Source organism: Neoarius graeffei, chromosome 16, assembly GCF_027579695.1.
Source record: "Neoarius graeffei isolate fNeoGra1 chromosome 16, fNeoGra1.pri, whole genome shotgun sequence".
NCBI classification, from domain to species: domain Eukaryota; kingdom Metazoa; phylum Chordata; class Actinopteri; order Siluriformes; family Ariidae; genus Neoarius; species Neoarius graeffei.
The window spans coordinates 27350804-27373048 of record NC_083584.1 but is presented as its reverse complement, the minus strand read 5'-3'; the positions used below and the strand labels follow the sequence as shown (position 1 = coordinate 27373048).

At 43.8% G+C, this 22245-nt stretch overlaps 1 protein-coding gene across 1 annotated transcript; it reads left to right on the top strand.

Moving 5' to 3' along the window:
* The first annotated feature begins 588 nt into the window (after positions 1–588).
* On the top strand, positions 589–21885 carry mrpl53 (mitochondrial ribosomal protein L53). Its single transcript, XM_060942040.1, has 3 exons — positions 589–685; positions 20347–20459; positions 20611–21885. The coding sequence occupies exons 1-3, from the start codon at positions 594–596 to the stop codon at positions 20727–20729; spliced, it is 324 nt and encodes a 107-aa protein (XP_060798023.1). The 5' UTR covers positions 589–593; the 3' UTR covers positions 20730–21885.
* The last annotated feature ends 360 nt before the right edge of the window (positions 21886–22245 follow it).

Below are 22245 nucleotides of genomic sequence, written 5' to 3'. Positions count from 1 at the left end.
GTCATAATCTAACTAGTCCTCTGTCATCATATTGTCTTTGTCCTGTTAATTTTGATACAGGTATTTGTTTACTCGTATTTTGCACTGAGTACTTTTGTACAGTATTATCTTTTTATATTTATATTATCATATTTATACTACTCATGTTATGTGTTATCAACGTATATGTACCATCTTTATTTTAATTTTACATTCTATTTTTTTCCCTTCATTTTCTCACTTGATTTTATGGACCACAATGGAAATGTGTTTTCACTTTCTTATACTATCCATGTATTTTTTTTAAATGTATTTGCAATTATTTGTATGTATTTACATTGAATTTACTAAATAAAATCAACCAATCAGCTTCCAGTAGTCTAAATGACAGTTCCGCTCCGCGATGCGAGTGGTAAGATGGCGGCCAGCCGGCTTCACTCTGACGAGCCTATGAGCGCTCCAGATTTTATATAGAGTTCAGTGATACAGACGCGCTACATTATTATTATTATTATTATTATTAATAATAATAATAATAATAATAATAATTTCCCTACAAGGCGCCATTGTGACGCAGTGCGTGACGCGCAGGTCAGAGGTCATGGTGGAGAAACATGGCGGCCTCCAGAGGAGCTGTAGTGTTGAAGACAGTGAAGAAAATTGTTGTCCAGTTTTGTCCTTTTGAATCCAATGTTCGAGCCACACGGTATGAATATATAGATATATGTTTTTTTTTTTTTTTACTATCACGCATATCTGAAACGCGGGTACAATAATTTGTGCTGATAAAATGTGGTTTGTTCGTGTCAGTCCGCAACCCAGTGCGCATGTGTAAACAACCGAACAGCAGATGCTTGTTACTGATGCTTGCCTTTAGAGAACCTTTATTTTTAAATAAATTTGAGTGGATAGCATCTCCATTATTGACTCTTGTATGCTGCATAAGTGGAAATTAAAAAAAAAATATATTTATATATAAATATATATTTTTTTTGAGAGTTAAAATCGACAGCAAAGTTGGCATTCGAGCTGCCCCGCTGAACTAGCCAGCCCTGAGTGCGTGACGTCACAGCGGTAACTGGTTTTTAGGCCGAGGCCTTTGACAGCTAGAGACCAAAGTCCGTCCATCCATCCATCCATTATCTCTAGCCGCTTTATCCTGTTCTACAGGGTCGCAGGCAAGCTGGAGCCTATCCCAGCTGACTACGGGCGAAAGGCGGGGTACACCCTGGACAAGTCGCCAGGTCATCACAGGGCTGACACATAGACACAGACAACCATTCACATTCACACCTACGCTCAATTTAGGTGGTGTTTACATTAGACCGTATCCGTATCGTTTTCGTTGCAGATGCACTGTCCGTGCACATTAAAACGCCGGAAAACGACTCCACAGGCGGAACAGTTTGAATCCGCCAGGGCCCACGTATTCAACCCAGTAGGTATCTGATCCAGTGCTGTGTAAACATTGAGGAACGAGGATACGCAGTGCTGAGCTCTAGCTGACGTCGTCATTGGACAACGTCACTGTGACATCCACCTTCCTGATTCGCTAGCGTTGGTCATGCCACGTTGGTCATGTGAATGAGCAATACAGGAAGTGTGTTGGTTACCGTAGCACTAAATAGTCTTGTTGTAATCGCAAAAAACGGCCGTTCTGCGAGGTGAAGAGTGTACCGAACACTGTTAGATCCTTCTAGCATAAACACGAAGGTCATACACGGTGTAAAAAAGGCGTCATTGTAGTACCAGTACCGCCGATAACAGACTGGCATACTTCATTTTTTACAACGACATCCTTCCACTTGCAAGTGGTGAGTGACTTGCGCATGCCCGATATGCACTGGGATCATGTGACGTGCCGTCTAATTAGTCATGTGATTAGCGTATCCGTTATTGGCGTTGCTGTGTGCACGGGGAACGGTTTTGTTGTGGGCACAGAAATTTTGTGTGTGTACGCGAATCGTTTTAAAAACGTTAATCTGATGAGCCGCTGATTCGAAATAATGTAAACAGGGCCTTAGAGTCACCAGTTAACCTAACCTGCATGTCTTTGGACTGTGGGGGAAACCGGAGCATCCGGAGGAAACCCACGTGGACACGGGGAGAACATTTAGACTTGGGGCTTGAAATTCTTTTTTTTTTTTTTTTTCACCAGCCAGCTGGACTAGTTACCTTCCAAAGTAACTAGCTAAACAGAAAATCAACTAGCCAAAATTTGTTCATGTATGAATTTTACTTCTGTCAAAAATAACGCAAAAGAGAGTAGTTACCATTGTTCATGACTAATGTGCATTTATTTCAAGACCCGAGTATTTTGATACTGTTGTTAAATACATAAATGAGAACAACACAGAGCACCATAATATAATATCAACAAATAATAATATATTGGAAAACTTGGCAACTTGGTGTATGAGTATTGAAAGCAAATATACTTACTATCATGACTATAGCACCCAAAATATGTCCAACATGCTTTCTGTATTTAACCGTGTTTGAGAGAGAAAGCATTAGGAGCTTCATATTGACTAGGAATCAACTTGAAAAAAAATTAATTATTCCATAAAAATCGTATCGCAGCCAAGGCCTACCCTGCTCCCACTTTTGCTTATAAGTCCTTTGTCGTTTCTCCTTCTTGTACGCTTTATCGGCGGCCTTTTTCTCCTCTTCAGACCGAGGTCGCTTTGTCCCCGTCTCTCTGGTGGTTTCTGTACACCTTTCAGAAAATTCCACATTGCAACGTAGCTTTGGCAGATATAGATGTAAACAACAACAAAAACACGTGTTTAAATGGGCGATAATGTGGCCACATCTATTGAATTTGATAACGTGATGTGGCAGCGGGGGCGTGGCCAAGCGGCGGTCTGTGAATGGAGGGCGGAGTCAGGGAAGGTAAGTGGTGGAATCATTGCACCTGATGGGGATTAACCTGTGTTTGTGTGTCTTCCCCAGTGACCGCGCCCTTTAAAAGGAGAGGAGAGCAGAGAAAGAGAGCTCTCTCTCCACAACCAGAACACGTGTGTGTGCGCGTGCGGCTGGGAATTGATAAAAGGCTGAAAAGCTAGCAATAAATAGTTCATTGAGAACTCAGTTCTGGCCTGCCGTGCTTCTGTGCTCCACCCACCTGGTCCAATACTACACGTGATTACTGCGATATTCAACGAGATGCGTTATATGCATGCGCAGTAGTGAAAAAACCGACAGCCTGACTCGTACACGATACGATTCGGAATTCTTTGGTATTTTCCGTCCTGCCAATAAACACATCGATTAACACAGACACGGCACACGCTTAATATGTGGCGGCTTTAGTTGACGGTGTGTCTGAATCTTCGCTTCATATATATTTTTTATTTTCAACTAGCTAGCCGGGCTGGCTAGTGACAGGAATTACCCGCCAAATGACAAATTAAGTCGCCTCGGGCGACCGGACCACTGCGAATTTTGAGCCCTGAGACTCCCCACAGAAAGGCCCTCATTGGCCGCTGGGCTCAAACCCAGAACCTTCTTGCTGTGAGGCGACAGTGCTAACCACTACACCACCGTGCTGCCCCTTAGACCAAAGTTATATAAATAAAAATTTATGGTGAAAGTAAGAAATACCGTTACTGACTTGCTGATTTGACCTCATTGATTGTGGGTTGACTCTCATTAAAACAGGATAGGTGTTATAACTCAGACATCACAACCTGACAAAATTCATTTCAGGGAGGTCTCACACCCCCTTGGGGAATTTTTTTTTGGGGGGGGGGGTTATATTGCCCCAAAATTTTGGATTTGGTTGATGTGATTTTCTGCATTCTGGTGGATTTTGGGGTGGCCTTTTGGAGATGAAGAATACCTGAATTCACTCAGATTCATAGCTGATACCCTGACTTGGGGACTTAGCTGCCCCCAATCCATAAACTATGATAACTACAATATGCCATATATTAAGCTCCTTACTGATTGAATCTGGACACTCTGCCCCCCATAAATAAGGAAGGATGACCAGGATGGATGGATGGATAGATAGATATTTATTTATTTATTTCACCACAGAACATTGCTTTACTTAGATACCAAAACGAGGCTTTCGTCTAAACGGGGGAACGGGGCGCTGCGCCCTCTTACTCTCGGCGTGCGCCCCCTTACCGACTCCGTGAAAACATCCCAGCAACACTACGTGACAATGTGTCTGATCATCAAATACGTTATAATTGCTTCAAAAATATTCCAATCATAGTAGATACACCGCCAGACGGTGCAAAAACAATCCGAATTGGCGTTTTCCAGACTGAGGCGCCATGTTGTTTACTTGTCGCGGCTGCTCTCGCGAGATTTGACATGGGTTACATACAAGGTCAGCTGACTTGTAGAGCGAGATTTCTCGAGACTGAATGACCTTTCACCCACCGGCACGGGAGCTTTTGATAGAAGTAGTTCGCGAGTTGTTTTTGTTGACACTTGGGCATTTAAAGATGTCGTCCCTCGGCACGAAACGGAAGAAAGCCAAAGACTGTCCGGGGCAGAAGAAGATTACTTCTTTCTTTTTCAATGTTGACAGACAATTTGTTACAATTTCCCTCTCAGATAGCCTCAGAATGTCCCATTGGAGCATTTTTCAAAGGCTTTGCACCGCGGGGGGGGACAACCGGCACTATCCCCCCCCCCCCCCCCCCCCCGCTTCGCTCCCTTGCCATGGTGAGCGCCCTCATACTAAATTTTTCTAGAAAAAACCCTGCCGAAACACAGATTAATATAACAGAGCAATGAATGAATTGCATGAATGACAATGAATGCAATTGTACATGTAGGCCTAGGCCTAAAGGGCTCTTTCCTTTCCTATGTTCTCTGCCCGTTCCTTTTACAAGCTTTCATTGTATTTAGAGGCTGCTTGCTTTGCAGATTTGAGCAATTTTCCCAACACCTCCACCTCGTAGCTAGCCTAGTAAACTAGACCCACCCGCCTAGCGGCCAAAAATATTTTTGCCTAGCGAATGGGTCTAGCCTCGCACCATATAAACAAAAACACCCCGGGCATCAAATCGTGCCCGCCAATCACAACGCAAGGTTTTTGTTTGGATTCTTTGGGCGGGCTTTTGCAGGAGTGACGACAAGGCTGCGCGACGCTGGAGAAAGCGCAGCAGGAAAGATGGCTACGGCTAGTGAACAGCGCGCGTTTGACTCCGCTTTGGAATCAGTTTTAGAAGAATTAGACTTGGAGTTTTCGTTGAAACATGAGCAGGAAGAGGCTCTCCGCTCATTCCTTTTCAAGAAGGACGTTTCGCTGTTTTGCCGACCGGCTATGGCAAAAGTCTGATCTACCAGCTGGCTCCGCTCGTAGCCAAAAGGAAGGGGCTAGTTTGTGGAGTACGAAGAATTAATAAACAGCTTTGAAACATTACTTTTTGATTGTTTCTTATTTTCCCGTTATTTTAAATTTAAGGGAAATTTCACCAAACACCACTAAATAAAAACTCTCAAAAACAGTTTAAACCCTTGAAAAACACTTGGAAAAAAAATGAGTGTATGTGGTGCAGACTCCAAACTTGTGGTCATTATCTCCAAACTTCTTAATATCTAGAACCTGTTTATTAATTAATACGCATTTTGAAAAATTATTTATTTCAAGGTCTCCCCCACTGCTTTCTGTCGCTCTGACTACGTCACAGTCACTGTTGCGCTGATTGGTCAGAGCGTTGGCCTATACGCACAGAGACAGTTTGAAAGACAGCGGTTTGTTCCTCCTACCTGCTTCGGAAATGTCTACGGATCGAGGCCAGACTAAATATTCACATTTAGTCTGGCTTGCCAGGCTACGTCGTAGCACTCCGTGTCAATAAACTTAAGCTGGGCATACACTGTGCGATTTTTTTTTTTCAATCGCGGTATTCAGCTGCTGCTCACACTGTACGAGTGAATCGCAGGGGTAAACAGCACGCAGCTTACAATTCCTGTTCTCGCACTATACGATCCGATGCTCGGATGCGATGCTCAGGATTTCAAACAGGTTTGATTTTCATCCGATCGATCGGGAGGAGGTCGTGAGGTGTTAATCGCTTGTCGTTACCCCATGTATACTACACGATCCGAGACGCATGATTGAGCCAAAACTCGGCCCGATCTCCAAAATAGTCGCACGAGTGAAAATCGTGTCAAAATAGGGCCAAAAATCGCACAGTGTATGCCCAGCTTTAGTTAATCTTGCAAGACATCAGATTCACAAGTGTTTGGTGAGACATCTGACTCCTAAATTCTGTCTTGATGTGACGCACCATGCTGAATGCCCTTTCCACATCACAGTTAGAATTTGGCAGCACCAATAGCAATTTCATCAGCTGACAGAGCTCCCTGAATCTCAACTGCCCTGAGCTCACAGGTGTGACTTTGGACAGCTTCCCCCAGAACTCATCAACTGGTAAATTCTTATAATTTGGCACCGGTGCTTCCAGGTTAGATGAGACATAATCCAGGACTTCTAAATGGAGTTGTTCTCTGGCATCTACCTTCATTACATTTGGAAATCTCTCTGCCAAAGTCAAAATCTGCTCTGGTTTCACGTCATCATGGTTCTCAGGATTGACCGCTGACAGATTCGTCAAGATTTGATTTCTCACTGGGAATTTTTCCTTTATTTTTTGAAAGCTTCTGAGGTAGAATGCTCTTGCATTTCTGTAGAATTGCTTTGTCTTGTGACTGGAGAGTGCCGATTTTCACATCGGAAAATTACATATTTGACGGAAGATGGATATGATGTGTTAATAGTACCTGAAGATACAGTATTAATTGAACAGCATACATTTTGCTCATGTTGTGAGAGAATCTCTTTCAGATCCTATAAATACAGAAAAAACGATGAGTTGAGAGAGAGAACAGGATGGCATGTCCATTCATTTCATACAGAGATCATGTTTTTAGATGTAATATATAGTGCTGTCAAAAATGTCGCGTTGACTCAATTTTAACGGCGATAATTTTTTTATCGCGAGATTAACGCTCTGTGACATGATTTAGGTTTTTCATAAGCTTTTGAAACTGCCAGGAACTTGGAACAGAGACTTTGCTTAGAAAAACGATAGCAGCTAGACTGTAATGCCACGCCCCGCACAGCCAGAGTCCTCTGCCCTCCCCCCAAAGAACCAGCGCGGGCAGGGCGCGCTAGCCCCGCACCTCGGGACGAAGAGCCACGGTGCTCGGCTTAGGTTTCGTTTTCCCATCGGTGGCTCCAGCCCGACTTTGCAGTGGCTGTGACAAGACGTGTTATGCTCTGCAATAAAAAAAAAAACATTGGTACAAAGCAAGCCCATTCACTTTTTTATGCTGATAAGATAATTACAATGGTTTTTCATGTGACAAAAATGTGCGATTAATCGCGAGTTAACTATGACAGTCGCGACATTAATCGCGATTAAATATTTTAATCGCTTGACAGCACTAGTAATATAACATCACACGTGTTTCAGTGGACAAAAAGGCAAGGACAAGATTCAGAAATACACAGCGAAGTTTATCACAGAGTGATGAATTATAAATTAATCTTGCAATGGCCTTTCCCTTCACACCAATTCCGTGATTATTGTAGGGACTTTACCTTAAAATTTCAAACAGGTTCAATTCACCTTAAAATCAGCTCTCTGTAAAGGGACACCACAAGAAGATCATAGGTTTTGGGAAAAAAATCTTTTATGGGTGCAGAGATACGATGATTTTAGTAACAAAAAATAAATAAATGACGGTAATTGCGCGCTGACCCCCAACACACACACACACACACCTCTACTTAACGTTGTAACACAAAATGTACATGGTCCTAATTGAAAAGGTTGTAGTTTTATGAGTGACTTAGTTTTGGAGGTGAATCCGAACAAATTCCTGCCTGTTGTGCGCCTCCTGCAGCTCCAGCACTGTAAAGTGAAAGTAATTTATTGCCATTATTTAACCTTGTGCCTAGCAAGTGAGCTTACAAAGATGACAATTACAAAGATACACTGCTTTATCATAACTGTGAAAGTTGAACACCAAATCAGTTTAAAAAAAAAACAAAAAAAACCCCTGATCATTTGTACCATGTATTTAATTTTCCGGGTTCCAGAAAATGGCTAGAGCAGCTGCTGTTCTTCTTCCTGCTCTATGCACTCTATGGTCGATAGGTTCGGGATGAAGCTTGCTCGCGTCCTCGAGATTCCGTGAGATTGTATGTAACTTGCGGGCATCAGGGAGCTGCTATCAATATGCCGGAAACTCCTGGAACTTCCGGGAGACTTGGGATGTCCGTATAACTTGTGCAACATACGTGTACATGCATGCATTTTCACTGATAAAATGTAAAAGGCTAATTAAATAATCAGATGAACTGAGACAATCACATTCTGAAGCAAATTAAATAATCTTATACCGGTAACTTAAACACACAATACAAGTTACATGTATTAATCTAAATGCAGGTAAACAATAAGTCGTGTTGTTTTGTATCCAAACGAGAGTCGCGTCTTACCCGTCTGTGTTCTCGCTTCTTGAAGACCGATCTTGTGGCCGATTGTTTTGAAACAATCCGACTTTCAGTTATTTGTTCAGTTCTCTGTTCATTCGCTTCTTCCACGTAAGAGCAAGATATTGCTGCTGAGGCAAGCATATCCAGCAGAGAAATCAGACGGCTGGTCCACTCATTCTCCATTTTCTCCATACTGAGTACTCTGCCATTACTGCTCCGCTCAGGCAATTACTAAAACCCGGGACAGGATGGGACGTCACCGGTTTTAGCAACAACCGCAGGGAGGTCACTGCCCGAGCGATAATATGTCCCGTTCTGTCCTGGGTTTTAGCAACAACCCTCGGCTCACACTCTAGGAGAACTGGTGCAACTGAACTTGCTTTCCTTTTCTTGTAGTTTTATTTAATTGTTGGTACTGCACCCTCTTTCAATACGGGTTTATAGCCAACGCTTCTCAACAGATCAGAGGTCTCGTATGAGTCTTCAGTAAAATGTGCAGAGCAGAGGAGAGACCACTTCGTAGGCGCCCAATGTGCCCGTGAACAACTCGCACAACGCGTCCAAGTCTTTGCAGTTTGAACATTCTTGGGCCATGAATGCAACGTAAATCCACCTTTTGTCATGTTACTGCACCCGCCAGAACCATATCTACGTGGCATGGCGATAAATTAGCTCAAAATGGAGGATTGGAGTTGCAGTCAGCTCTGTGTTTTAGTACAGCGGAAATGGCGATGAGACCGATAGACTTCCTGCGGTGACGTCACAGATGTCAAGGTCATTCACTGACATATGAATCATTTTAATTGTAAAAATTACTATATTAAATTTATTGTTAACGCTTAAAATTATTCCTATGACATTCTTGAGGTCTCAGGGCATTTATAAACGAAAGTGAGGCCATGGTTCTGCGTATATGCTTTAAACAGATCTTTACAGCACCTTTACAACTGGTTTAAGTATGGAGTCTGCATGATGCACCATTTTTTCAAGCAGAATTTGTTACTCTTGATTACAGGTGTTTTAAAAATATTAAGCTGGTCTTATGTTCAAAGACATGCGGTTAAGTTAGTGTATGACTATATGAGGACCCCATTGAAAAGATGTTCATGGTCTCAATTTATGAGATTGTGAACTGCATGCAATTGGGCTATCATAAAAATTCATCATTGGCGCCTCAGTCTCGGGAGACCATACAGGTAGCGCTCTTGGAGTGTCATCTGTTTTTGGGTTTCTGGCATCGTCTGCTGTGACTGAGCAGGCCGATGCGCGAGTTGTAGTCCCTCTTGCAGTTGGTGCAGACGTACGGGGATGTCTGTGTTGCTGCGGTTGCTGCCGCACACTTCTGTCTCACTTGTTTCTCTGCAGCTCGCTGGCCTCTCCTCACATCAGCGTCTGCTATGCCCTTTCGTACAAGCTGTCTCCAGGTTCCTCTGTCCTCGGCCTGCTGTCAGGAGGAATGCTGCATGCCTTGAGGTCCCTCTTACACACATCCTTGTAGTGGGGTGAGGGGCGGCCAACTCTTCTGGTGCTGGTGGCCAGCTGTCCGTACAGGATGTCCTTTGGTATCCTCCCATCCTCCATATGCCGGACATGTCCCAGCCATCGAAGGCGGTGCTGGCTCAGAAGGGAGCATATGCTGGGGATGTTTGCGCATTGCAGGATCACACCGTGTGGGATGCGGTCTTGCCAGCTGATTCTCAAGATGCGCCTGAGGCACCGCGTGTGGAAGGAGTTGAGCCGGCGTTCTTGCCTCATGTAGGTGCTCCAGGTCTCACTTCCATATAGCAGGGTGCTGAGAATGCAGGCCTGGTAGACGTGGCTCTTGGTGTGCTCTGTCAGCACGTTGTTTTCCCACACTCTCTTTGTTAGCCGAGCCATGATGGTGTTCGCCTTTCCGAGCCGTTTGTCCAGTTCTACGTCCAGCAAGAGAGTGTTGCTGATGGTCGACCCCAGGTATGTGAAGTTGTTGACTGCTTCCAGGGTGATGCCGTCAATTTTGATGGAAGGGTTAGTAGGTGTATCCTGTGCACTGATGTTGGTCTTTTCCAGGCTGAAGGTGAGTCCAAACTGCTTGCAGGCATCTGCGAAGCGGTCTCCAAGTCTCTGGAGGGCATCCTCGGTGTGGGTCACAAGGGCTGCATCGTCCGCAAAGAGCATCTCCCTGATGAGCACCGACCTCACCTTGGTCTTTGCGTGCAGTCATGCCAGGTTGAATAGCCTCCCATCTGACCTGGTGTGCAGATAAATGCCATTGGTGGACGAGGCAAAGGCATATGACAGTAGCAGGGAGAAGAAAATCCAGAAGAGGGTCGGTGCCAGCACGCAGCCCTGCTTCATGCCACTGTTGATGGGGAAGGAGTTTGAGGATAAACCATCATATAAGACTGTTCCCTTCATGTCGGCGTGGAAGGAGATTATCATGCTGCGGAGTTTTGGGGGGCAACCGATCTTCCTGAGAAGTTCAAAGAGGCCCTTCCTGCTGACCAGATCGAAGGCCTTGGTGAGGTCAATAAACATCATGTAGAGTGGCTGGCCTTGCTCTCTGCTCTTGTCCTGTAGCTGTCGAAGGGAGATGATCATGTCTATTGTTGACCTGCCTGCCCTGAAGCCGCACTGGGATTCCGGATACACACGGTCTGCCAGGAGTTGCAGCCTGTTGAGGAGGATGCAGGCATACACTTTGCCAACGATACTCAGGAGCGAGAGCCCTCTGTAATTGTTAGTCATTGCGGTCGCCCTTGTTCTTGTAGCGAGTCACAATGGTGGCGTCACACATGTCTTGGGGGACTGCTCCTTCCTCCCAGCAGAGACAGAGCAGCTCGTGCAGCGGCTGAAGCAGTGCTGGTTTTCCATGTTTGATGGCTTCAGGCGGGATGTTATCGCTGCCAGGTGCTTTGTCGTCCGGGAGAGAGTCGATGGCTTTGCTGAGCTCCTCCAGGGTAGGCACTTCATCCAGCTCCTCCATTGTGGGCAGTTTTTGAGTGCTGCTAAGGGCTGCTTCTGAGACTGATGTTTCTCGGGAGTACAGCTCTGAGTAGTGCTCCACCCACCTGGCCATCTGCTGCTTGCGGTCTATGATCTTCTCCCCCGTCAGAGATCTCAGGGGGGTGATCCCTTTCACTGTGGGGCCTAGCGCCTTCTTGATACCGCTGTACATTCCATGGATGTTTCTGGACTCGGCACAGCGCTGGATTTCCTCACAGAGTTGCTGCCAGTACTCGTTTGTGCACTGCCTGGTGAGACGTTGTGTGGTGCTGCGGGCACTTCTGAGTGCAGCAATTGTCTGGCAGTCTCTTGTAAGCAGGCCAAAAAAAAAAGTGTGTTTCCGGTTACGTAGATTTCAAAACTAGGGTCGGTAGGCAGGCATTTTTTTTTCAAGATGGCTGCCATAACCTATATTTAGACAGGAATAATTTCACAAAATATAATGAATTCCTTTGCAGGTCACCTGAGTTACCACTTTCTGATGAATCTGATGCAGCATGAGACACCTTTTAACATGAATTTTTCTGTAAATATAACAGCTCAATACACCATGAGAGAGAGAGAGCAGCCCCGCCCCTCTCTGCTCCCTGAGTGCAGCTCATCGCCTTGGTAACGGTGCAGGGAAAAGACACAATATAACAAGCAAAGAGCGCTTTTTCTCAGAGTTCCCTCTCCTCGAACAACGCTGATTTACACGGAAACGGAAGGAGCTATTCACAAAATTTTTGCACATTGAGTGCTACAAGGCTCCCATGAACACATTTTAATGTATTTTTTTGTCCCTAGTGTAAAAAATGTGGACACTAGAGCGAGTTAAAAACAAGTGACTTTTCTGATTTTGCAGTAAAAGCGCTGCCACGTTTATAATGTGAGTCTATGGGAGAGCGCGGCTGTCCTCTCCTTACTTTCAGGCTTCTCATTCAAAAACTGTAAATCCTATCGCTCAGGGAGACACTTGTCTTGATTCACACAATGTGTGACTACAACTTTTGAGAAAATTGTGTGTGTAGAGTGAAAATTGTGGCTGAGAAAACAGTTTAAATGAGAAAGTTAAAACTTTTTTTCAAGCTGCCTACACTCTAAATAACGCAATAGACCCCCATTATAAAGCCTGAATTTCTCCAGGTGTGATCATGGTGTTTGATCTGTGACTGATCAAAAAGTATAGAACCCAGCAAAAAAGTTGAATGCCAGATCCACACAGGAGAATTTTGTCTCCATTTTAAAGTTTGAATCATGTCTCTAGGTGAAAGACAAAATAAGCGTTCTCTCTGCTTCTGTTCCCTCCGACGGCCCCGACACACTACTGCCTCCACCGAGTGCACGCACGCACACCGCATGTCGGGGCCGCGGATGAGTTACTCTCCCCGATCAACGAAGTCGGCGGGGAATTTGTGGTTATTATCGGTACAAACAGCGCGAATCACAACTTAAATAAGTGCGGTTCAGTTTGACCTTATTGTCAGTCCGTTAGATAAACATTTAATTTTATTAAAATCGAAAATTAATATTTAGAGCCTGTGGGCTACAAAAATAAATCATTAAAGTAGCCGGCTGGACTTAATTGTGTAGTCGGCTGTATGGCCGGCAGTCGGCGCTTGTGGAAAGCCCTGATTTTCCCAGTGAGTGACATAAACTTCCGGTTCACGCGGTTGGGTTATATGTAAAAGTCACGACTGGGAAAAAAACGAAAAAAAAGTTTAGGGTCGGGCGGTACGGATTAGGGTCGGTCGGGTAACCGGAAAAAAACACACTTTTTTTTTTGGCCTAAGCCAGGAAGGCTTCCCGCTTGGCCTCGATCGCTGGTTCCATCCTTGGAAGGTATGCGTTCAATCAGTCCTGGCTGGGCCTCTCCTTCTCGCCAAACGTGGACATGGCTGTGCTGTATATGGCGTCCATCATGGCGTCCCACTTGGCTGTGGCATCATGCTCTGTCAGGTCCTGGAGGGCCTGGTCCAGGGTGGACACATACATTTCCACCTTGGAGGGAACCAACATCAGTGCGGTGTTGATGCGAGGACGACCTTTTGGCTTGGAGCGGTGTAGCACGCGAGGCTGCAGGCCCACTCTGCTGCTCACAAGGGTGTGGTTGGTGTCGCAGTCAGCACTGTGGTAGCTTCTGGTGGAGAGGACGCTGTTCAGGGCAGAGCGCCTGGTGATGACCAAGTTGAGCTGGTGTCAGCGGTGAGACCTGGGGTGCTTCCATGACACTTTGTGTTGTGGCTTACACTGGAAGAAGGTGTTTGTAATGCACAGGTCATGGTAAGTGCACAGCTCCAGCAGTCTCTGGCCATTTTTGTTGGTCTTTCCAGTGCCGTGGTGTCCCAGGCAGGTAGGCCAAGAATCGTGGTCTGCACCCACTCTGGTGTTAAAATCACCGAGGAGGAATAACGGCTCATCTTTTGGGCAGCCTTTGAGCAGTTCATCAGGCTGCCCATAGAACTGGTCTTTTGTGTCTTCTGATGACATGAGGGTGGGGACATGGACATTGAGGAGGTTGACGGGACCTGCAGCTGTAGCGAGACGAATGGACAGGAGACGTTCAGAACTCCCTAAGCGAGGCTCAACCGACACCAGGAGGGTGTTCTTGACGGCAAAGCCAACTCCGTGCTGGCAGGGCTCCTCAGGTACATGGCCCTTCCAGAAGAAGGTGTAGTTTTCCTCTCTGAGGGAGCCACTGTCAGCGAGCCTGGTTTCCTGGAGGGCAGCTATGCTGACATTCAGTCTGGTGAGCTCTCTGTCGATGATGGCTGTCTTCCTTGTGTCATCCACCTCCCTGAGGCCATCAGAGATTCCTGTGCATATGGTGCACACGTTCCAGATTGCAAGTCGAAGAGCTGGGGTCTTCTTTGTTGGTTTCTTGTTTCTTTTGTCTGGTGCGGAGTTTCCGTCTGCTTGTCATGTTGAGTAACCCACTGAAGCAGGCAGACTTTGGCGGGCCGACACCTTACTGACCGGGGGCTGCCCGGCTTGAGGTGGGCGGTAGTTGGCCAGTGGGATGCGATGATCCCTCCCACCGTCAAAGCTAATCCGTGGCGCCCCTTCCGTATGCCAATCGGGTGGGACTTGGAACCCGTAGACTGCCAGCTTCATTGTTGTTGTTTCCTCACTTGAGAGTGAGGCTGGAGTGGCCTCTCCAGGGCGCAAGCCTGGGCGTGGGGTATGGAGATCCTGGGCTGCCTAGATGTCAGGATCCCCCTCTCGGCCTTGCTGGTGGAGTCCAAAGGAATGCTGGCACCAGTTTGGCTGCAGGAGCTGCTGGAAAGAGGTCAAGGTAGACTGCAAGCTGCCTTAGGGGCTCCACTCCTGATTTTCTGTCTGGGTTTACTCCCGTAGCCTTTCTTTCTCCCGAAGGTGTCCACAAGGCAGCAGAGCCAACGTCCAGTGGCCGGGGCATGGATGCTTTGGGTGTCCTTGGACCCAGGGTCTTCACATCCTGAGGCTGTCCAGCCCTCCTAAGCACTTCGTGAATTTGAAGTCAGAGTTTTCCTTCTCTTAGACTGGCTACCAACCAAGGCTAACGAGCCCAGTGTGCCCACCCAGTTATACCGCCAGGCACTCGGTCGCGCCACACAGCAGGCTCTGTGAGAACAGGGGGCCCCACATGAAGGTGCTGCTGTGGACACAGTAGTGTAGGAGAGGCCATACGCAAGGACCTCCTGCCCAGCGGAGCCAGACAGGGGTTCTGCGGCGATCACTACACCTGAAAAGGAGAGGCTATAAGAGATGCTTCACTTTCCTTTGACGTCCGGCCCAGACCTCGCACATCCCCCATATATATACATATATATACCTGTCTCTGTGCCATTATTGGGCTTACTGTCCCTGTTAACAACTCTAATGTGATAATTAGTCAGAACATGTGAATTAAACCTATAACATTCTACACTTACCAGCCACTTTATTAGGCACACCTGTACATCCGCTCATTCACACAGTTATCTAATCAGCCAATCATGTAGCAGCAACATGATCTATAAAATCATGCCGTGTTGGAAATAACTCACTATATAGTGAGTTCGCCATTTTGTAGTGCTGTCTGAGTGTGTAGTGAGAATTATTCCACCCTATATAGTGGACTCCTAGTATCCCACAATGCATCGTGAAAAGTAGTGTACAACCGATGGTCACGAACCAAACGATATATACCATCATGCATTGTGGTCACGCTGAAAGGAAAAAAAAAAGTGTGTTGGGGTGAATGGATGAAGGAAGAAACACATTATAAACGGACATTCAAGTACAATTAAAAATAGTAAGATAATAGAAAAAAGTTAAAATAGAATAAGAGATAAAATACAAAAATAAAAGTTACAGTGTAGAGTGAGGAATTCATCAAAAGCTTCAAATTTGATTTAATAAAAGGCAGCGGCAAAGAAGAAAGTATTCAGCCTTGATTTAAAAGAACTGAAAGATGCAGCAGACACAAAGTACTTACAGTGGTGCTTGAAAGTTTGTGAACCCTTTAGAATTTTCTATATTTCTGCATAAATATGACCTAAAACATCATCAGATTTTCACACAAGTCCTAAAAGTAGATAAAGAGAACCCAGTGAAACAAATGAGACAAAAATATTATACTTGGTCATTTATTTATTGAAGAAAATGATCCAATATTACATATCTGTGAGTGGCAAAAGTATGTGAACCTTTGCTTTCAGTATCTGGTGTGACCCCCTTGTGCAGGAATAACTGCAACTAAACGTTTCTGGTAACTGTTGATCAGTCCTGCACACCAGCTTGGAGGAATTTTAGCCCGTTCCTCCGTACAGAACAGCTTCAACTCTGGGATGTTGGTGGGTTTCCTCACATGAACTGCTCGCTTCAGGTCCTTCCACAACATTTCCATTGGATTAAGGTCAGGACTTTGACTTGGCCATTCCAAAACATGAACTTTATTCTTCTTTAACCATTCTTTGGTAGAACGACTTGTGTTCTTAGGGTCGTTGTCTTGCTGCATGACCCGCCTTCTCTTGAGATTCAGTTCATGGACAGATGTCCTGACATTTTCCTTTAGAATTCGCTGGTATAATTCAGAATTCATTGTTCCATCAATGATGGCAAGCCGCCCTGGCTCAGATGCAGCAAAACAGGCCCAAACCATGATACTACCACCACCATGTTTCACAGATGGGATAAGGTTCTTATGCTGGAATGCAGTGTTTTCCTTTCTCCAAACATAACGCTTCTCATTTAAGCCAAAAAGTTCTATTTTGGTCTCATCCATCCACAAAACATTTTTCCAGTAGCCTTCTGGCTTGTCCATGTGATCTTTGGCAAACTGCAGATGAGCAGCAGTGTTGTTTTTGGAGAGCAGTGGCTTTCTCCTTGCAACCCTGCCATGCACACCATTGTTGTTCAGTGTTCTCCTGATGGTGGACTCATGAACATTTACATTAGCCAATGTGAGAGAGGCCTTCAGTTGCTTAGAAGTTACCCTGGGGTCCTTTGTGACCTCGCCGACTATTACACGCCTTGCTCTTGGAGTGATCTTTGTTGGTCGACCACTCCTGGGGAGGGTAACAATGATCTTGAATTTCCTCCATTTGTACACAATCTGTCTGACTGTGGATTGGTGGAGTCCAAACTCTTTAGAGATGGTTTTGTAACCTTTTCCAGCCTGATGGGCATCAACAATGCTTTTTCTGAGGTCCTCAGAAATCTTTGTTCGTGCCATGATGCACTTCCACAAACATGTGTTGTGAAGATCAGACTTTGATAGATCCCTGTTCTTTAAATAAAACAGGGTGCCCACTCACACCTGATTGTCATCCCATTGATTGAAAACACCTGACTCTAATTTCACCTTCAAATTAACTGCTAATCCTAGAGGTTCACATACTTTTGCCACTCACAGATATGTAATATTGGATCATTTTCCTCAATAAATAAATGACCAAGTATAATATTTTTGTCTCATTTGTTTAACTGGGTTCTCTTTATCTACTTTTAGGACTTGTGTGAAAATCTGATGTTGTTTTAGGTCATATTTATGCAGAAATATAGAAAATTCTCAAGGGTTCACAAAGTTTCAAGCACCACTGTAGTATTTAATAACGTGGGAAATACACTCAGTATAATATGTTTATTATTTTTGAAAACCCACTAGCCAACTGATCTGGCACATTTTAATTGTGCGACAGTAATGACGTAAATAACGGTGCGGCGGAGTAGCGTCTGAAAGTGTTTTTTTATTTTACCAATGAGCTCACTATATATAATTCCCTAGATAGTGAATAGGGAGTAGTGAACAAGTGAGTGATTTCGGACACAGCCTTGCAGATATACAGGTATAGAGCTTCAGTTAATGTTCACATCAAGCTTCAGAATGGGGATTAATGTGACTAACCATGGCACGGTTGTTGGTACCAGTTAGGCTGGTTTGAGTATTTCAGAAACTGATGATCTCCTGGGAACTTCACACATAACCGTCTCTAGAGTTTACACACAGTGGTACAAAAAAAAAAGCATCCTGTGAGTGGAGGGTCTACAGGTTGAAACACCTTGTCGGTGAGGGAGGTCAGAGGAGAATGAGCAGCCTGGCTGAGCTGACAGGAAGGATATAGTAACTCAATCACTATTTACAACCATGGTGAGCAGAAAAGCATGTCTCAGCATGAAAAACACGTCAAAACTTGAGGTGGATGAGCTACAACAGCAGAAGACCAGATCAGGTTCCTCTCCTGTCAGCCAAGAAACAGGAATCTGAGGCTATCATGGGCACAGACTCACAAAAGCTGGACAAATGAAAAACTGGAAAAAGTTCAAGTGACTTTTTTTTTTTTTTTGCCCCTAATCTTCAACTGTCCAGTTTGGGTGAGTCTGTGTAGGATAATGTAGGATAACAAATGCCCAAGACGACAATACTAAACAGTCTCTCCGCATTTATCCTTAAAACTATCAAAATCTACAATATCAGTATGCTTTATATATGCAGATTAGAAAGTTGTTGCCTAGTTGTTCCACACTAGGGCAGGGCAATATGACAATACAGGGTGTTTCAAAAAATTTCATATTATTTGAGATGTAAATATCCCAGAAACTACATAGTCTAGGCCAGACCTGGGCATTTTACGACCTGCGGGCCGCATCCGGCCCTTTGGTTCATTCTGACCGGCCCGCGTAAGGTTAATGAGAAATTACAAAGTAAACGTATTTTCTAATTTTACCTCATGCATGGACTGAATGTGCATTGCTTTTATTTTGAAGTTGTGTTCAACAAAAACGCAATGCGCGCGACATGAAAATGACATGAAATCCCACGAAACCTAATCCCGCGATAACTACTTCCGTAATTTGTCCAGACCAACTACAAACTTGCACGTCATCCTTCAAACGGTCCAGCCAATCACATCGTGTGACGTCACCAGCAGGCGCCGGAGCCGATCTCCGGCGAAAAGCACCAAATGAGGTGATTAGACTACAAATGTGGGCATCATTATTATAATATGATGTATCTTGTTTGATATTTGGAGTAGAAAGACAATATTGTGATGTCTTTATTGTGTTTTGGGGTGAATGTGACTGAAAAAAATGGTACAAACGTTCACATTTTGTTAACCATTGTTTTGGGAAATTTGATTGAATAAATGACATTTTTTGTAAGGCAACCTCGTTTTTTCCATACTCTTACCAGTCTTAGCAGCTTGTAAAAACAATGTTATTTATTGCTTTATATAAAGAAATACAATTAATCTCATCTCATCTCATTATCTGTAGCCGCTTTATCCTGTTCTACAGGGTCGCAGGCAAGCTGGAGCCTATCCCAGCTGACTACGGGCGAAAGGCGGGGTACACCCTGGACAAGTCGCCAGGTCATCACAGGGCAATACAATTAATATTATGCAGAATTTAGTTCAGCCTTTTGGTCCGGCCCTCCACAAAATTTTCTGTTTCTCATGTGGCCCCATGGAAAAAATAATTGCCCACCCCTGGTCTAGGCAAATGAAACTGAACAGGCTTAATGTTGAGCAATATAAGATTTATTCCTCAAAATTTGAATGAGAATTTCAAAAGGTATGTGGATTCCATGAACGATTTCACAAATTTTCAATACGCGCGCCGCCTGAGACACGGCACACGCCAAGTCGGTCGTCCACCTCCTGCCAAACATGCTGCAGCATGTCTTTGGTAACAGTCTTTTCTTGTAACAGTGCATTTTTAGAGAATTCTCTCATAAATGCACATTGCACAGTCTTGTTCGGGCGTACTCTAACACACAAAATGCCTTTTCTTTTCCAGTGAATAGCATTTCTATACCTAAAGAGAGAAAAACATTAAACATAAAATTTTGACCTGTTTCTACACATGCTGTTAAAATTTGAGGTCAATTCAACGAGAATTGGCAAAGTTATTAGATTGTGAAATGAGATCAGAAACACCCTGTATAATATTAATATCGTGATGATTTATATCACTCTGAAATATGGCAGGCACCATGATTAAATAATAATAACAACAAAGATTTTAAAGCAGTTGATTTGATGTTTTTTAAAATTCCAAAGTCGTAAAATATTAACATTTTATTGAATTCTCCTCGTTGTCCGCCATTAAAATATTATTAAACTCATGTTTTTCACAATTTAAAAAAAATTTAGTTTCGCAGGCAGTTTGTAGCAAACCAGCATCATCGTGATGCTTCATAGCAATGACTTCGTGTTGATGCATCAACCACACTGTCAGTACTTCCTGTAAAGAACATGTTTTGTCCAAACTGAGCTGCTGTAAACAGTCTATTTTGTCTAATATTTTGTTTCCATATCAGTTTTATTCTTTATTTATAATACAACATGCAACTGAAAATCCCATCTGTGTAATTTTATAGGTCACTGTTAGTTGCAGGAAAACAATTTGTACTTTTTGTTATGGGCTGCTAACATTTTAACACTTCCTGACTTCTTCCACAGAGACTTTCTTGTCTTAGTTGGATCGGAAAAGGCCAGAGCTACAAACATGAACTGTGAAGTTGTAGCAGAAGTGAAACATGACCGGTCAGAACCTGTGATCAACATCACGTTCTGTAAGTGACCTCAGTTATGAATTTCCATTGTGTGCAATCTGGTATAGAATGATTAGAGTGTGCATCAGGAAATATGTGTCTTGAACTGTAGCCATATTTGCTATTATCTTATAGGTCACAATCCTTAACATGACTGTGCTTCTGTTTTCAGTGGATGGTGAAAGGTTAGTAATGAAAGGTGCCAAGCTGACAAGCCAGGAAATGCTTTCTGCCCTACAGACACGCTGCACTGCTAAAGACCCTCAGTCTAAAGCCACAGGGAAGAAGTAGATTTATAGCTGTATAGGCTTTGTGTATATTTATTAACTTTTCATTCAATAAAACTCTCAAGCTCTTTTTCAGTTGTTTTGCATGGGTGGTTTTGATTAAAAAAATAATGATTTTCATAAATATTACAGTTGATGTTCTATAAAATCAGTGACCAGACCACACTACTTTCCCAAGACAGTTTTTACCTGAGACTCCCCCTTGCTTCAGTGGATAATCTCACTTGGATACTGTAGACTTGTTCCTACAACCTGCTACTGTAATCATAAAGACCGTCCTGTGCTCATTGCAACATACTTATACCGACCATCCTTTCAACACACTTAGGACTGTTTTTATATAGAAACGGGTTCCGTCTGGCCGGCCACGTTTTCATTTCCGGGCCATATCTTTAAAATAACCGAAGATATCTTCATGAAACTTTGTATACATATCAAGCAACATGTGAACTGGTGCCTTTTGCTATTTTGGATTTTTGAAGAAAAAAAGTATTTTTCAAATTTTTACATAAAAAAATAGATTTTGACTTAGTTTCTAAGAGCAATGTTCGTTTCTGGAGCATATATCCAAAACTATTCATGATACGGATTTGAAACTTGGTATACATGTTAACAAGGCGATATAGATATGCCTTTTCATACTAAGAAATTTGAGAAATTTTAAGTTTTCATGTTTCCATGGAAACAATTTCAGACTTAGTCTCTCAGGTTAGTCTTAGAGGTAGGTTTTGGTTCCAGAGCAGAACTTAAACTATGAGTGGTATGATCTGGAAAGTTGGTAAACTGTATGTGTTGATTAAGTAATGTATATGTGCCTTTTGATACTAAGAAATGTGAGAAATTTTTAGCTCACCTGGACCAAAGGTCCGATGGGCTTATGCCGTGGGCTGCTGAGGTCAGTGTAAAGAGGTAGGGTTAGTTTCCTGCAACAGAACTTGAAAAATGTGACAAATAATATCTTGAAACTTGGTATATAGTTGGTATATAGGGCAGGGGATATAGATGACTCTGTCTTCTTGTCTACTCTTCTACCCCTGTACACTGTCATGATTTATAATCTCATGATGTGGTAAAAAGGATGGCTTCCCTTTCTGTGAAGCTGCTCTGTAACAATGTCTATTGAAACAGTTATGCAAATAAAATTTTGTGTGAGATGATCAGAGTTGCAGCAGTTTCCCACAAGTACTCCTTGCTGCAAAACCAAAAGTCGATGATGTGGAGATGGACCTGATCCAGTCGTTCTACCTGAGTGGCATTGAACCAAAAGTTCAGGGGATGGTGAGTGTTTCAGGTTGGATAAGTATGATTAATGTGTTGATTAAGGTTAGCGTTATGCTGGGATCAGACTACACAGTATTTTTGTCTTTTCCATGTCAGATTAGACAGTCACAGAGCCATAAAGTATTGCTGTCTCTCAGTTGGGAGGCTGACAACACTAAAAGTTTGACTGATCATGGTTTATGTGGGTGGTATGGTAGTGCAGTTTTTAGCACTGTTGCCTCACAGCAAGAAGGTTCCGG

Excerpts from the sequence above, each read along its gene's own strand:
- mrpl53 (XM_060942040.1), top strand. The coding sequence starts at position 594 with ATGGCGGCCTCCAGAGGAGCTGTAGTGTTGAAGACAGTGAAGAAAATT. Across the intron at positions 686-20,346 it reads TCCAATGTTCGAGCCACACG|AGACTTTCTTGTCTTAGTTG; the intron begins GTATGAATATAT and ends CTTCTTCCACAG. Across the intron at positions 20,460-20,610 it reads TGTGATCAACATCACGTTCT|TGGATGGTGAAAGGTTAGTA; the intron begins GTAAGTGACCTC and ends TTCTGTTTTCAG.